Below are 17018 nucleotides of genomic sequence, written 5' to 3' on the forward strand. Positions count from 1 at the left end.
GCCAAACCTCAAGCACAAGGCACCTGCCACACCAATCCCCGAACACTCCCTTCCTTTGAAAGCACCACTCCCTACAGAGAACTGACCCAGAACAGCTCAAGCAGTCATTTCCTTCCTGTAAAATCTCCACACGAGACTGGAGAGCCCCCAGCCTGGTGCATTTAAAAGAAAAGCACATGCACTCAGCATGCCTGCGAACAGGCTTGTGGGCAGCCACACAGCACTGTTAATGCATCTAAATCCTACTGCTAAAGTCTGCCTCTGCTCCTAGCAACCCCATGCCTTCAGATCCTCAATATCTCACCTTAGTGACCATGATAATCAGGCACTCTCACCTTATGGTGACCTCAGGTCATTGCTCTGACAGAATAAGAGGCACAAACGTACCTGCCTTATCAGCAAACACCTCCACTGGTTTCCCACCCCTTTCATGATCCAAGTCCAAGCAGCTTCCTTGGTTTTGCTGTGTGCAACTGATTTTACAATTGAAAATATTTTTATTATATATTTAAAGATGAAAAGAAAAACACGTCACAGCAGCGCCACATGCTGCTACATCAGCATCACTGAGACAAGGCTCCTCCTAGAGTGCTAAATATTCCATTGTCAGCGAAGAACAATGTCTTAAATGACTGACGAAACATTCAACGTGAAATTAACAGGATTCAATCAACCTAACTAAACTTTACTGAGCGATCAGAGGAAACTATCAGATTAATCCTTCCTTGTTTTAAAACTCTACACATTTGATCCCATCTGTCTCTATTCCTTTGCCTGCTGCCTCCAGCAAATACCATCTGCTTCAGTTCAGTCCCTGCACACAATTTCACCACTGTGTGCGAGGGAACCTTCTCTACTACTTCATCCATCATCTGCAATAGCCTCCATCTCCCACATCAACACCAACTTTTTTCAAAAAACAAAAACTTTCTGCTTTCTTCCCATGTGCCCCTGGTTTGACTCATGGTAAGTGGAGCACATTAGGCAACTACATGAGACAGAGACATGGCAGTGAGGGTTGTAGGTTTATTCCCCAGCCCTGTAGCATACTGGAAGGACATGATGAGAATGCTCCCTCTAATCACGCACATCAGGGCACGTGTACTGGGATGTAACGTGCCTTTGGCTGTGCTTGGTTCAATGCAGCACGGGGAAGCTTGGATATGCTTTCCAACAAGGCAAGTGCAGAGGGTGGAAGGAGAGTTTATACGTTCCAGTACAGTAAGTTTAACACCAAAGCCACTGCAGGTGCTAGAAGAGGTTGGTGATGGGGTGACAGCAGGTGAACAGAAATAGAAGAAATAGAAGCACAGAAATTAGAGAGTTTAAACAGGGTTCTGTTGTGACCAGAACAGCATGAGTATGGAGATTTCTAGTCAAAAATACCCAAGCTAACTCAAGTCTCCATGCTACCACCTTTGGAAGTAAAATAAAATGCAGGTATGCGTTTCTGTCTCCAGCCTCTCCCTCTCCGCGCTGCTTACCCAGCAGAGACAGCCTACTAACCCTGCTCCATCTTTGGAGTAAAGAGACTCACCACAGTCTCTGCAGCTGAGTGAGTTAAGAGATTAACACACTGGATTTTCACCACTGGAAACCTGGTGTTTGATCTGGATTAAGTCTCATGTGAAATGAATTTGGTGGGTCTCAAGCTAATCACACGCACCCAATAATACAGCACTTTCTACCCAAAAAAGACCAGACATGGAAAGCACTAAGAGGCATCAGCTGAGCTCTGTGAGGAGCTCACACCGAGCTCTTGGGCACTATCCCTGGCTATAGCTACTGCTCTCAGCCCTCACTCCTACAAGAGCTAACAACGATACAAACACTTACAAGAAGGTTTACTTGCACTTACCACACACTGCAAACACCACGTGCCCATCCTCCCCAGGCAGGTGCCCTGCTCAGTGTCCTCAGGCCTGCAGAAAGAGCAGTGTTAGGTCAACGTGTCTCCCGCTCATGCTCCAATACAGCCCCGAGACTGGGACTGTTTTCTAACACACAGGTCACTTTCCCAGTCCCTTTCACTAATTCATCAGAAATGCCTTCTCTGTAATTACGTTTTAACTAGCAAAGCGGAAGACCAGAATGTTAGGCTCCTTATTTCAAAGGTTTGGCCATTTGATTTAGGTTTGCCATGCAAACTCCTCCAGCTGTCTTTTCATCACACTATTAACCACAGAAATTTCAGTTTGGCTGGAAAATTTCAGCAGCTATTAACCAAAATATTTTAGTTAAAAAGATTGTGAATTTAATTCTGACTTGACATCCCAGAAGAACAAAGTGGTGTATTTACAAGGGAGCCAGTTAACATTAGAATAGTGGGTTTTTGTGATACAGACATTTGGACTGAGACCCTCCACAGGGCTTACTGACCTGGACTGGATTAAGTCTGGCGATGGAGGTGAAAGGCTCTCTATCCCAACAACAGTGTAGCTCAACTGCCCCACAAAGAGGATGTACGGCATGCATTTCACTCAGTTACATTCCCACAAGGTGTTTTCAGAGACTGACTACCAACTGACTTGTGCTCATTGACAATGAAGTCTCACTGACAGAACCCCAGATGTTGTGGGTTATGAGATGTGGAGGACAGAAAAAACCCACCCACAACCCCAGACCAGAGGAGAAATGGGGATTAGGTTCAATGTAAAACTTACTCATCAGAGACTTCAATGGATGATTTCTTATAGCCAGATTTTTTTCTATGCTTTAGGACTCCAAATTTCCTTCCCATCCTCACCAGCAGCAGAATGACCACAATGGCAGAGGGGAGGAACACTAAGATGGACAGCAACACTGCTGAAGTTAGCTGGAAAGAAAAGCCTGCAGGAGAGACAGAGAGAATAGCAGTAGAATATGGCTTTGTTTCATCTCTATGGCAAATATTAATCCAGCACACAGCATCCAGGCCATTTTTATAAAAAGCACAGGGCTTGCTGGGGTTAAAGGAACTTGTGACAAAGTCCTATCAGGGAACTCAAATTCAGAACAAGACTCCTCCCATGGAGGGGAGGACAAAGATTAAATCTATCTGGCTGCAGTGAAGGAGCACAACTTAGGCTATGTCTACAATGACAACTGAATGACAAAACTTTTGTCTTTCAGAGGTGTTAAAAAAAACAACACATCCCCGAAAGACAAAAGTTTTGCCAATGACAAGCACCGGTGTGAACAGCACTTTTCTGCAGACAAAGCTAACCCTGTTCGGTGGGGTTACAAGTTTTTTGTCAGCCGGAGAGCCAAAAAACAGCTGGTACACGGTGTGACTTTTAGCAGCCCGGCTGTAGCAACACAATTGCTGTGTAAAAGCTGTGTAGTGTAGACCTAGCCTGAGAGCAGCACATTCAAAGCTAAGTGAGAGGGGATCACATCAAACTGATGGACACACCCAATCTGGAAGCCCAGGGACTGCGCTTTCATACAGGGTAGATGAGGCATTTGTCTAAGGCAGCTATTTGTTAATGTCTGTGAAATGTCAAGTCATTGTTAAGATATCAGCTCCCAGCAATGCTACCTGATTAATGCTGTACCCTCTTAGGTGGGAACCCGGGACTGCCAATCTTGCGTACTGAGCCTCTGCTCAGGGACGCCCATCACCTCCACTGCCACCTCCTGTTCCACTGTACATGAGCTGACCCCCAGTGAGGTTTGGGATGATCTGAACTCCTAAAACAGACACCAGAGTAGATGCCTGCTCTTAGGAAAATGCTGTTGGCATCTTCTGTCTCTATGCAGGACAGACACAACCTTAAGTTTTCACCAAAAGAACACACACCAAACCTCATGGATCTCAATTTATCTAACTGGAAAGGAGCGGGGCTGAGCTGATGCCCTGGTTGCATTTAAACCTGTAGTTCAAGGAAAGCTAGACACTAGATCCGGTACATAGACTCCAAAGATTTCTGGCAAAACAGGAATTCACTCATGATAAATATATAGGGAGAATATTGCCATGCTAGAGACTTACCCCTGTGTGTGACTGTCAGCTTGGTCTGGGGGATGTTGTGGTGCACATCTGGGGGATTCTTCACGGCACAGGTGAACGTCCCATTGTCATTCATCATCGGGTTTTGGATAGCAATGGAGGCATCACCCTTGGCAACATTCCCAACCCATGAAATTCTGTCTCTGAATGTTCCCACTACAGCTGGGTATGCAATAGACTGATAATGAAAAATCTGAAGGGGGAGACAATAATTGTTCCAGTAAGTCATTCTCCAAAAAAGAGAGAGAAAAAAACTACTTTAGGAAAGTAACGGAATGAGAATGAACCACCCTTTCACAGGCATCCCACCTCAGATACACCAGGGGCTCACAAACCTACAACACTGGGCACCATTGCACCAGCTTTTCAGATCTTTTTTATATTTTTACCAAGGGGGGAAAAGAGGGTGGAAATGCATGTCAGGGTCTCCCTGAGGATCTCCCTTCTTGCCCACCAGTCTCCAGGGCTCGCATCACAGTCACCATCATCTTTCTGGCCATGGAGGATCTAAGCCAGAAGAGGATGCTCTGGTGCAGCGGTTCTCGACCTGAAGCCCGCTTACAGCCCAATCAGCACACAGCTGTGGCCCATGTGACATCCTCAGGGCCGTACAAGTAATATATAGTGTGTGTGGATGTGGCTCACATAACACACAGAAAGCTGCATATGCGGCCCACAATGGTAAATAGGTTGAGAACCACTGCTCTGGAGGTTAGGGTACTATCCTGCGACTATGTGACCGTGGGCAAGTCGCTTAGTTATTCTCTGCCTCAGTTTCCTATCTATCAAGGAGGGATAATAGCACATCACTGCCTCCCGGGGGTGTTGTGGGTATAAATACATTAAGACTGTGAGACACTATGGTAATACCATAGACAGACAGCTTTTCAAGATAATCAGTCAAAGCAACAAGGTGGGTGAGGTAATCTTTTACTGAACCAACTGTCAGTGGTGAGAGACACAAGCTTTCGAGCCACACAGAGCTCTTCTGCAGGTCACAGCTACAAATACACCACATACAATCAGTTCCTTGGTCATCTGGCAGTGCCAGTCCGGAATTGTAGTGTTCCCTCCCCAGCTCCCTGTAAAAGCACTGGAACCCTGTCACAGGCATGGCATAACTGAATGCTGCAGCTCAGCAGATCTGACTTTAGTTCACAAAATAGTGTTAACTTCCCTTCAGTTCACTCCTGCTGGCTGGCAACAGGGGACTTACCAGAGCCTATTTCACACAGACACCACCACTTCCTTCCAGCTGCAACCTACCATTCCCAGGAGCTCAACCTCAGCTGAGCAGAGGAAATCGCTGATGATTTACACAGAGAATGAGCCATTTATGAATGTATTTTACATCTATGCACCTGTGACTGGATTTCATACCACTGCCAACAACTGGTAAGAGCCCATAAATCCTTTAGGACCATCTGTCATCATCAGTGCCTGCAGACTGGCTCTCCACACACACCACTGCCACTCTAAGATAAATTATACCTGCATTCTGCCATATGGCAAAGCTGCCACGGTATGTTCTGCATGGGGAGCTTTCCAAACCACGTGATCCCCAGTGCATTTATATGGATGTCTAGTTTGCAATGGGACAGTCATCTCTCAGGGTTATAATACTTTGCATTTATATGGTACCATTCAGCCCAAAGGATTTTAAAGAAATTCAACCTATGTATATACAGCAGCACTGAAATGTAGCCACCTCTGGAGTGGAGGGTGACAACCAAAGAGCTCACCACACAGCAGAAAAGCACACTGACACGAACAATGACTTTTTACACAAAATGCCACAGGATCTTCAACCTTCCCACAGAGTTCTGCCAGCTGCAAGAAAAATTCTTTGGGACACTCATCTGCAAGCACTTACTGTCTCCATACGACCACCTGTGAGGGGCTGGTAAGTCCAGTCTACAGTCAGCTTCTGAGTTATGGGAGAGAAGGATCTGAATGTGCATTTCAGGGTAACCTGCTCATCAACAAAAGCTTGTACTTCAGGATCCACGTTAATTTCCAATGAAAGAGCATTGCAGACACCTGATGAAACAAACCCCAAAGAGAAAGATTAGATGGGAATTTTTGTAAGGGACACAAGTGAGATAGCAAAGCCACCGCAGTGAAGAACTGGGGTGAGGGATAGCTCAGTGGTTTGAGCATTGGCCTGCTAAACCCACGGTTTGAGCTCAGGCCTTGAGGGGGCCACTTAGGGATCTGGGGCAAAAATTGGTCCTGCTAGTGAAGGCAGGGGACTGGACTCGATGACCTTTTGAGGTCCCTTCCAGTTCTAGGAGATTGGTATATCTCCAATTATTACTTTATATAACTGATGGCTGTCTGAATCTGTACATACATCTATCCCATCCCTTGAACCCACCCACCCCCAAGAAATACGGGGAATGCAGACACGGGGATTCCTCTAATGGTGGCAGGAATTCAGCACTGTTTCATGCTTAGATCACAAACAGGGTATTTGTTTGGAGGTCACTGCCAAAGTCCTCCATTACCCAGTTACGGGGACAAACAAGTTCAAGAGTAGGTAATCGAACACAACTAGACCAGAGAGAAGGTCAAAAGTGCCAACTTCAGAGCTCTTCTTCTCATTAATAAATCAACATACAGTCCCTCTCTGAAGTTCTGTTCTGCGTTTGCTCATGCCTGTCTTCTTTATTTTGTAAGCTCTTTGGTGCTGAAAACATGCTTCTTTTTAAGTTTGTAAAGTGCTATGTAAGTTTATGGCATTACAGAAGCCTTGTGCAGTAATAAATACAAAATACAGAGACTTGAAAACAAATTACAGTATTTTTTCCACAAATGTAAACAAGTCTTAGCCCAACTGCCTGCACTGTAGAGCGAAGGAAGGTGGGAAAAAGTCACAACTGTCAAGAATTGTAGCCAGGGTCTCACAAAGTCTGATGGGGAAAAACCACTGGCCAGTGAGTTTATCAAAGGACTCAAAAAGGGATTTGTTTCATCATCATAAAAACATAGTAAGAAGATAAGAATGGCCATACTGGCTCAGACTGATGGTCCATGCAGCCCAGTATCCTGTCTTCTGACAGTGGCCAATGCCAGGTATTTCAGAGGGAATGAACAGAACAAGCCATCATCAAGTGATCCATCCCCTGTCCTCTACTCCCAGCTTTAGCACTCAGAGGCTAGGGACACTCAGAGCACGGGGTTGCACCCCTGAGTATCCAGGCTAATAGCCATCGATGGACCTATCCTCCATGAATTTATCTAGTTCTTTTTTTAATCCTCTTATATTTTTGGCAACATTCCCAGTGATGAGTTCCACAGGTTGACTGTTGTGTGAAGTAGTAACGAGTCATCAGAAGACACTAAAAATTAACACTTACACCATATAGCACTTTTCATGCAAACATCTCTAAGAGCTTTACAAAGGTGAATGGGAATCACTCAGCACAGTTTACAGATGAGGAAACTGAGGCCCAGACAGGTGAAGTGATTTGCCCAAACAAGCCATTGACAGAGTCAAGGATCGAACCCAGATGGCCTGACTCCCATTCTAGCGCTCCCCAACTCCATATCCATTTCTATTGCTCCATTTCTATTGCAAATACCTCTAAATGATGGAGTGTCTAGAGCAAGGGCCCAAACACAGGCATCAGGGGAGGCTCTGCTCCCTAGACAAAGCCTGGACATTTCAACCGCACTTACGCACCATTTCAAATGCTAAGGCTGCACCTGATGCAAAGCCCTCACTCCCCGCCACCTACTGCTGATGGATCCGAGCTGAAAACTGGTGTGTTCGGGTGACTCAGAAAGCTTGCTGGGGTGCAGCTGGGTCACTGTTACTCAATCACTTCTGGGACACCCCATCTGAAGCTACTTACACTCCCCACCCCAAATGTCTCCCTCTTCTCTTTAACTGCCCCCAAACCCTCTCTGCCCCTAAAATACTGGGGGGAGAACTGGGGGGACTAGTCACACCCCCCACCAAAACAGAACCCCCTAAAACAGCTCCCCTAAAAGTACAAACCACAGACATACCCTCCATCAGCTGCCCCTAAACATTCTGCCAACCCCACATATAATCCTCTTTCAATTAATCCCACAGACACATCCCTCCCTAATTCCTGCATCCCTCAACCAAACCTCCTTCTTCATCTGTCCCACCAGTCCGGCCCCTGCCCCCATGTCTGGTCTTTCCACCTCCAACCTGGACCACCAGATACACACCCAACCCCACAGGTCACCATGGCCCTCCATCCACAACCCCCAGTCCTACAGACCTCCCCAGTTCCACCTCATCATCCCCAATCTCACAGACTCACTCCTGGTCCCCCAACTCCTCATCCACCCCCCAACACCCCCAATCCCACAGAGTCACCCCCAGTTCCTCTGGACCCTCATCCACCCCCAGCCCCACAGAGTCACCCCCAGTTCCCCAGGGTCCCATCAGCCCCACAGTCACCCCCAGTTCCCCAATCACCCCCCAACCCCACAGAGTCACCCCCAGATCCCCAGGGCCCCAATCACCCCCAACCCCAGAATCACCCACAGTTCCCTATGGCCCCAATCACCTGCAACCTCACAGACCCACCCCCAGTTCCTCTGGGCCCCCATCTACCCCCAGCCCCTCAGTCCCCTCCAGCTCCCCAAATCACCCCCTGTTCCCCAGGGCCCCATCAGCCCCAGTCACCCCCAGTTCCCCAATCACCTCCAACCCCATAGAGTCACCCCTAGTTCCCCAATCACTCCCAACCCGTCACCCCCAGTTCCCTATGGCCCCACAGAGTCACCCCCAATCCCACAGAGTCACCCCCAGTTCCCCATAGCCCTCATCCACCCCCGGCCCCACAGACCCACCCCCAGTTCCCCAATCACCCCCAACCCCAGTTACCCCCAGTTCCCTATGGCCCCACAGACCCACCCCCAGTTCCCCATAGCCCCCATCCACCCCCAGCCCCACCCCCAGTTCCCCATGGCCCCACAGCCCCACCCCCAGTTCCCCAATAACCCCCATCCACCCCCAGCCCCACCCCCAGTTCCCTATGGCCCCACAGCCCCACCCCCAGTTCCCCATAGCCCCCATCCACCCCCAGCCCCACCCCCAGTTCCCCATGGCCCCACAGCCCCACCCCCAGTTCCCCATAGCCCCCATCCACCCCCAGCCCCACCCCCAGTTCCCCATGGCCCCCCAGCCCCACCCCCAGTTCCCCAATAACCCCCATCCACCCCCAGCCCCACCCCCAGTTCCCTATGGCCCCCCAGCCCCACCCCCAGTTCCCCAATAACCCCCATCCACCCCCAGCCCCACCCCCAGTTCCCTATGGCCCCCATCCACCCCCAGCCCCACCCTCAGTTCCCCATGGCCCCACAGCCCCACCCCCAGTTTCCCATAGCCCCCATCCACCCCCAGCCCCACCCCCAGTTCCCCATGGCCCCACAGCCCCACCCCCAGTTCCCCAATAACCCCCATCCACCCCCAGCCCCACCCCCAGTTCCCTATGGCCCCCCAGCCCCACCCCCAGTTCCCCAATAACCCCCATCCACCCCCAGCCCCACCCCCAGTTCCCCATGGCCCCACAGCCCCACCCCAGTTCCCCAATAACCCCCATCCACCCCCAGCCCCACCCCCAGTTCCCTATGGCCCCCCAGCCCCACCCCCAGTTCCCCATGGCCCCCATCCATGCCCCAGCCCCGGTCCTCCTGCCCCAGCCCCGCAGACACCCCCCCGGCCGGAAGCTGAGGCCTCGACCCCGGCCCGCGCTCACCGTACAGAAGCAGGAGGCCGCCAGCCGCCCAGCCCCGCATCCCGGCAGCCGCTCGCGGTGCTGACGGCGCAGCCAGCACGGGCCTACCTGGCGGAAGGGAGGGCAAGGGCCAGGTGAGGCCAAACCGGAAGTTAGGCGCCCCGAAGGGCCGGGCGTGCAGGCCCAAGATGGCGCCCAGGGTGTTTCCATGGCAACGGGCTTGGCCCCAGCTCTGCCGCCTCCTTACCCAGCACCGGCTCTTTGCGGGGGGGCAGCAGCACCAGCCACGTGCAAGCCCCCGATAGTGCTGCCCAGGACCCCAGCAGGACATCGTCACGCCTCGGGGCATGTGCGCAGACACCCAGAGCTGGTCCCTGGTAGAGACTGGGGCCAGCTGCCCCCAGCCGAGTAGCCTGAAGTTCGGGGGGGGGCCATCTCCAGACGTAACACAACATTGCCTCACAACATCATTGTGCAGTGCCATGACGTTAAACCCCCAGCCCCACGCCATGAGGTCTTTGTGCTGTACACAATCATTATGTTGCAACCAAAGCTTCTCGTTCCGTGACTTAGCCCTGGGCTACACTACAGGGGTCAGTCGAATTTAGCCGCGTTAGGTCAATTTTATAATGAACGCGGCTACACAAGCAACCCCGTTCCATCGACCTAAAGGGCAATTAAAATCGACCTCTCTACTCCTGCCCGGCAAGGGGAGTAGCGCTAAAATCGATCTTGCTGGGTCGAATTTGGGATAGTGCAGACGCGAATCGACTGTATTGGCCTCCAGGAGCTATCCCAGAGTGCTCCATTGTGATCGCTCTGGACAGCACTTTGAACTTCGATGCACTAGCCAGGTACCCAGGAAAAGCCCCGGGAACTTTTTAATTTAGTTTCCTGTTTGGTCAGCGTGGTGAACTCAGCAGCACAGGTGACCATGCAGTCCCCCCAGGATCTTAGAGCACAGAATGTCTCTATACTCCCCCTATCATCTCCGTCCCTGAGGTTATTGCAGATTAGAAGGCAAAAAAATGCACTTGCGATGACATGTTTTCCGAGCTCATCCAGTCCTCCCACACTGATAGGGCACAGCTTAATGCACGGAGGCATTCAGTGGCAGAGGCCAGGAAAGAATTAAGTGAGTGCGAAGAGCAGAGGCAGGACACAATACTGAGGCCAATGGACGTGATGAAGCATCTGTTGCGGGGAGCAAACAGGCATGAAGAAGCGTCTGTTGGAGCTGCAGGAAAGCCAACAAGAGCACAGACCCCTGCTGTATAAGCACCTACTCTCTTCCCCATGTTCCACAGCCTCCTCACCCAGACACCCAAGAACGCGCGCCGGGGGAGGCTCTGGGCACCCAGCCACTCCACTCCAGAGGATGGCCCAAGCAACAGAAGGCTGTCATTCAAGCAGTTTAATTTTTAGTGTGGCTACAATAACCAATGTGGCATTGGCCTTCCCTCCTCTCCCACCCCACCCGGGCTACCTTGTCCACTATCTCATTTTTTTTTAATTAATAAAGAAAGAATGCATGGTTTCAAAACAATAGTTACTTTATTTTGAAGGGGGAGGGTAGTTGGCTTACAGGGAATTAAAATCAACAAAGGGGACAGGTTTGCATCAAGGAGAAACGCACACAACTGTCACATCAAAGCCTGACCAATCATGAAACTGGTTTTCAAAGCCACTCTGATGCAGAGTGCGCCTTGCTGTGCTCTTCTAATCGCACTGGTGTGTGGCTGCTCAAAATCGGACACCAAGTGATTTGCTACAACGTCCCACCCCACCATAAACGTCTCCCCCTTACTCTCACAGATATTATGGAGCACATAGCAAGCAGCAATAACAATGGGAATGTTGGTTGCACCAAGATCTGACCAACAGTGCCAGCAAGTTTTTAAATGTCCAAAGGCACATTCTGCCACCATTCTGCACTTGCTCATGCTTGCTGTGATATGGCATCCGCACGGGTAACCCAGGAAAAAAGGCACAAAACGATTGTCTGCCATTGCTTTCATGGAGGGAGGGGCGACTGACAACATGTACGCAAAACCACCCGTGACAATGTTTTTGCTCCATCAAGCGTTGGGAGCTTAACCCAGGATTCCAATGGGTGGTGGAGACTGCGGGAACTGTGGGATAGCTACCCACAGTCAATGCTAGCCACAGTACTCTGACAGCTTAATGAGCTTAGTGTGGACATATGCAATTGACTGTATAAAATCAATTTCTAAAAATCGACTTCTATAAAATTGACCTGATTTCGTAGTGTAGACATACCCTTAGGTTAGTGCGGTAATACTTTTCTTTTATCCAATGCTTTCTCACCATCATGAGGTGGGAGCATTACTCATAGACTCATAGACTCATAGGTCAGAAGGGACCAATCTGATCATCTAGTCTGACCTCCTGCACAAGGCAGGCCACAGAACCCCACCCATCCAATTTTATACAACCCCTATCCCAGGACCGAGTTATTGAAATCCTCAAAAATGGTTTGAAGACCTCAAGCTGCAGAGACACCACCAGCAAGCGACCCGTGCCCCACGCTGCAGGGGAAGGCGAAAAACCTCCAGGGCACCTGCCAATCCGCCCTGGAGGAAAATTCCTTCCCGACCCCAAATATGGCGATCAGCTAAACCCTGAGCATGTGGGCAAGAGTCACCAGCCAGCACCCAAGAAGGAGTTCTCCGCAGCAACTCAGTACCCATCGCATGCAACATCTCCCCGCAGACCATTGAGCAGACCTGTCTGGTGGTAATTCAAGATCAATTGCCCAAATTAACGATCCTATCATAACATCCCCTCCATATACTTATCAAGCTTTGTCTTAAAGCCAGGAAAGTCTTTTGCCCCTACTACTTCCCTCGGAAGGCTATTCCAGAACTTCACTCCCCTAATGGTCAGAAACCTTCGTCTAATTTCAAGTCTAAACTTCCTAATATCCAGTTTATACCCATTCGTCCTCGTGGCTACATTAGTACTAAACTTAAATAATTCCTCTCCCTCCCTAACGTTAACCCCCTTGATATATTTATATAGGGCGAGCATATCCCCCCTCAGCCTTCTTTTGGCCAGGCTAAACAAGCCAAGCTCTTCGAGTCTCCTTTCATAAGGCAGTTTTTCCATTCCTCGGATCATCCTCGTAGCCCGTCTCTGAACCTGTTCCAGTTTGAATTCATCCTTCTTGAACATGGGACACCAGAACTGCACACAGTATTCCAGATGGGGTCTCACCAACGCCGTATACAACGGTACTAACACCTCCTTATCCTTGCAGGAAATACCCCGCCTGATGCATCCCAAAATCGCATTTGCTTTTTTAACAGCCGTATCACATTGGCGACTCATAGTCATCCTGCTATCAACCAGTACCCCAAGGTCCTTCTCTTCCTCCGTCGCTTCCAACTGATGCGCCCCCAATGTATATCCAAAATTCTTATTATTAATTCCTAAATGCATGACCTTGCACTTTTCACTATTGTATTTCATCCTATTTCTATTACTCCAGTTTACAAGATGGTTCAGATCTTCTTGAATAGTATCCCTGTCCTTCTCCGTGTTAGCAATACCCCCCAGCTTCGTGTCATCCGCGAACTTTATTAGCACATTCCCGCTCTTTGTGCCAAGGTCAGTAATAAAAAGGTTAAATAAGATCGGTCCCAAAACCGATCCTTGAGGGACTCCACTGGTGACCTCCTTCCAGTCCGACAGTTCACCTTTCAATACGACCCTCTGGAGTCTCCCCTTTAACCAGTTCCTTATCCACCTTACAACTTTCATATTCACTCCCAGCTTTTCCAATTTAACTAACAGCTCCCCGTGCGGAACCGTGTCGAACGCCTTACTGAAATCTAGGTAAATTATATCTACCGCATTTCCTTTATCTAAGTAATCCGTCACCTTCTCAAAGAAGGAGATCAGATTTGTTTGGCACGATCTACCTTTAGTAAATCCGTGTTGCAATTCGTCCCAATTACCATTGACCTCTATGTCCTTAACTACTTTCTCCCTTAAAATTTTTTCCAAGACCTTACATACTACAGACATCAAGCTAACAGGCCTATAATTACCCGGATCACTCTTTTTCCCTTTCTTAAAAATAGGAACTACATTAGCAATCCTCCAGTCATACGGCACAACACCCGAGATTATCGATTGCTTAAAAATTCTCGCTAACGGGCTCGCAATTTCACGCGCCAGTTCCTTTAATATCCTCGGGTGGAGATTGTCCGGGCCCTCCGACTTTGACCCATCGAGCTGTTCAAGTACGGCCTCTACCTCAGTTGCAGTAATATCCACTTCCATATCCACATTCCCGTTTATCATCCCTCCATCATCGCAAGGTTCCTCACTAGTCTTATTAAAAACCGAGGCAAAGTACTTGTTTAGATGTTGGGCCATGCCTAGGTTATCCCTAACCTCCATTCCATCCTCAGTGTATAGCGGCCCCACTTCTTCTTTCTTTGTTTTCTTCTTGTTTATGTGGCTGTAGAACCTTTTACTATTGGTTTTGATTCCCTTTGCAAGTTCCAGTTCAATGCGGCTTTTAGCCTTCCTCACTTTATCCCTACATGTTCTGACCTCAGCAAGGTAGCTTTCTTTACTGATCCTGCCTTCCTTCCACTCCCTGTAAGCTTTCTGCTTTTGTCTAATCCCCTCTCTGAGTTGCTTGCTCATCCAGTTTGGCCTGCAACTCCTGCCCATGGTTCTTTTCCCCTTTCTCGGGATGCAGGCTTCCGACAGTCTCCGCAGCTGTGACTTAAAGTAATTCCAGGCCTCCTCCACATTTAAATCCACTAATTCCTCCGTCCAATCCACTTCCCTAACTAATTTCCTTAACTCTTTAAAATTAGCCCTCGAGAAGTCAAAAACCCTAATCGCAGATCTACATTTGTTTATCCTTCCATCTAGTTTGAACTGAATCAGCTCATGATCACTCGAACCAAGGTTGTCCCCTACCACCATTTCTTCTACGAGGTCCTCACTGCTCACCAACACCAAGTCTAAAATGGCATCCCCTCTCGTAGGTGCTTCAACTACTTGATGAAGAAATCCATCCGCTATCACATCCAGAAAAATCTGACCCCTATTATTTGTGCAAGTACTCGTCCTCCAGTCTATATCCGGGAAGTTGAAGTCCCCCATAATCACACATTTCCCCTTTGTGTTTACTTCATTAAAGACATTAAAGAGGTCTCTATCCATATCCCAATCCGATCCCGGCGGTCTGTAGCACACCCCAAGCACTATCTCAGGGGAAGCTCTAGTTGCTTTTTACCCAGCGTGATTTTTGCCCAGACGGACTCCGTCTTATCCATTCCATCGCATCTTATTTCGCTACATTTAATTTCATCATTGATGTACAAGGCTACTCCCCCACCTTTGCCTTTCTTCCTGTCTTTTCTGAACAGCACATAGCCTTCAATACCCGTGCTCCAGTCATGACTACTATTCCACCAGGTTTCGGTAATCCCTATAATATCCGGCTTCACTTCCTGCACGAGTAACTCCAGTTCCTCCATCTTGTTACCTAGGCTCCTCGCATTAGTGTACAAACCTTTTAATTTTCGGCGTTTGGCGTCAGTGACATTCTTTGCCCCGTCGTGCACAAACTGTCTGCCACCAGCATCACCCGTTACTCTGGTTTCTACTCCACTATTCCTCCTTGGATCAAATCTTGGGGCCGCAAGGGTATCCCCGCTCACTTTGTTTACTTCCCTCTCCAGGTTATGTTCTGGCGTGGAGATCTCCCGAACATTTCCCAACCATCTCCCCCAACTTTCTAGTTTAAAGCCCTCTTGATGAGGTCGGCGAGCCTCCATCCTAGAATCCTATTTCCCTCCTTGCTGAGATGAAGTCCATCCTGAGCAAACAGTTGTCTATCCGTAAATGCGTCCCAGTGACCGTACATCCCAAAGCCCTCCTTATAACACCACTCCCTGAGCCATCTGTTGATCGCCATAATCTTGTCCCTCCTTCGTCGCCCCGCTCTAGGAACCGGCAGAATCCCACTGAAGATCACCTGAGCCTCGATGTCTTTAAGCCTCTTCCCCAGTCTGAAATAGTCCTCCTTGATACAGTCCAGCGAGTAACTAGCTGTATCGTTCGTTCCCACATGAAGGATAATCAACGGATTTTTTCCCGCTCCCGCTAAGATCGTATTCAGGCTCAAGTCCACATCCTGTATCTTAGCCCCCGGCAGACAGCACACTCTTCTGTTCTCCCGATCCGGTCTAGTTACAGGCCTGTCTACTCTTCTCAGTAGAGAGTCTCCAATCACGTAGACTTGCCTTTTCCTTTGACTGCATTGTCTCAAAAACCTCATTGCATGGTTTCATTAAATGACATCACTGCATCAAAATGTCATCATCTGGCAATGTAGTGTCACAATATGATGTGTTTTCATAGGCCTCCAAAGCTAATTTTTGAGCCTCTCACAAGCACAAAACAAGTGGCAACCGTGTACAATAAACCGTGCCTTTCTCTGTGCAGAAATATATTCTGAAGTGCAGCTGGTGTTCTCAAAACTAGGGACATAAAGTTTTAAATTAGTTTGGGTCCTCAGCAGAGGAAATTATTATATGCTGGACAGCGTGTAGCTATGATTCAAATGAGAAAGCATCTAGGATAAACCAGTTTGTAGTGCAACTAGTAAGGTGGGTAGGACAGGAAAGGAATGTTGGATTGAAATGGATACAGTGAGATGAAAGGCAAACAGTATTTCTTTAAAGATGACTCTGGATTTAGTTACTTCCATGAGATGGCAGTCAAAGACAGCAAAATAAATGTGCTCAGGTATCCCTCACAAGTAACCTAGTCTTTGCAAACATTGGAGTTTTACTGCTAGATTCTAGAGAAAGATTTGCTAGGAGGCAGGGCATATGAGTAGGGAGGGAAGATAAGGAGAAATGTATCTGTAGCATCTACCTTCCCCACTCATCAAATAAAATAGCACTAGCTGGATTCTGAAATTAAGCAAGGTAGGTAGATAGATTCTACATGTGTTGATAATCACTTAATTTGCCTACGCCTTACAATACTATTTTGAAGACTCGTTTGCCCTAACACTGCACCATCTTCCCTTGGGAGTTCAATTTATTTAAGTATTTGTGGATCAGTAGCTTTCTAATCTCATGCCTCAAGCCACTCTTCCTTCAGAACCACCTTGTTATAGACTTGTTCTAGAACCCAGTCCAAGAGTCTTAGTTTGTGCCTTTTTCAGCCCATCAGTTGCAAGAAGACCTAATAAACGCACTCTGGCAGGACTGGATATCAGCAGGAAGGCCCTGCAAAATAAGCGTATT

General features: G+C 48.6%; 1 protein-coding gene across 1 annotated transcript in view; it reads right to left on the reverse strand.

Moving 5' to 3' along the window:
• MPZL3 (myelin protein zero like 3) overlaps nucleotides 1-9936 on the reverse strand; it is a 14961-nt gene extending 5025 nt beyond the window's left edge. The window contains 6 exon segments of the mRNA XM_050922155.1: nucleotides 1859-1922; nucleotides 2664-2829; nucleotides 3974-4184; nucleotides 5865-6031; nucleotides 9820-9906; nucleotides 9909-9936. Coding sequence (XP_050778112.1) covers nucleotides 1859-1922; nucleotides 2664-2829; nucleotides 3974-4184; nucleotides 5865-6031; nucleotides 9820-9906; nucleotides 9909-9921 — 708 coding nt within the window. The 5' untranslated portion in view covers nucleotides 9922-9936.
• Nucleotides 9937-17018: the final 7082 nt, after the last annotated feature.

This window comes from Gopherus flavomarginatus, chromosome 13, assembly GCF_025201925.1.
Source record: "Gopherus flavomarginatus isolate rGopFla2 chromosome 13, rGopFla2.mat.asm, whole genome shotgun sequence".
NCBI lineage: Eukaryota > Metazoa > Chordata > Testudines > Testudinidae > Gopherus > Gopherus flavomarginatus.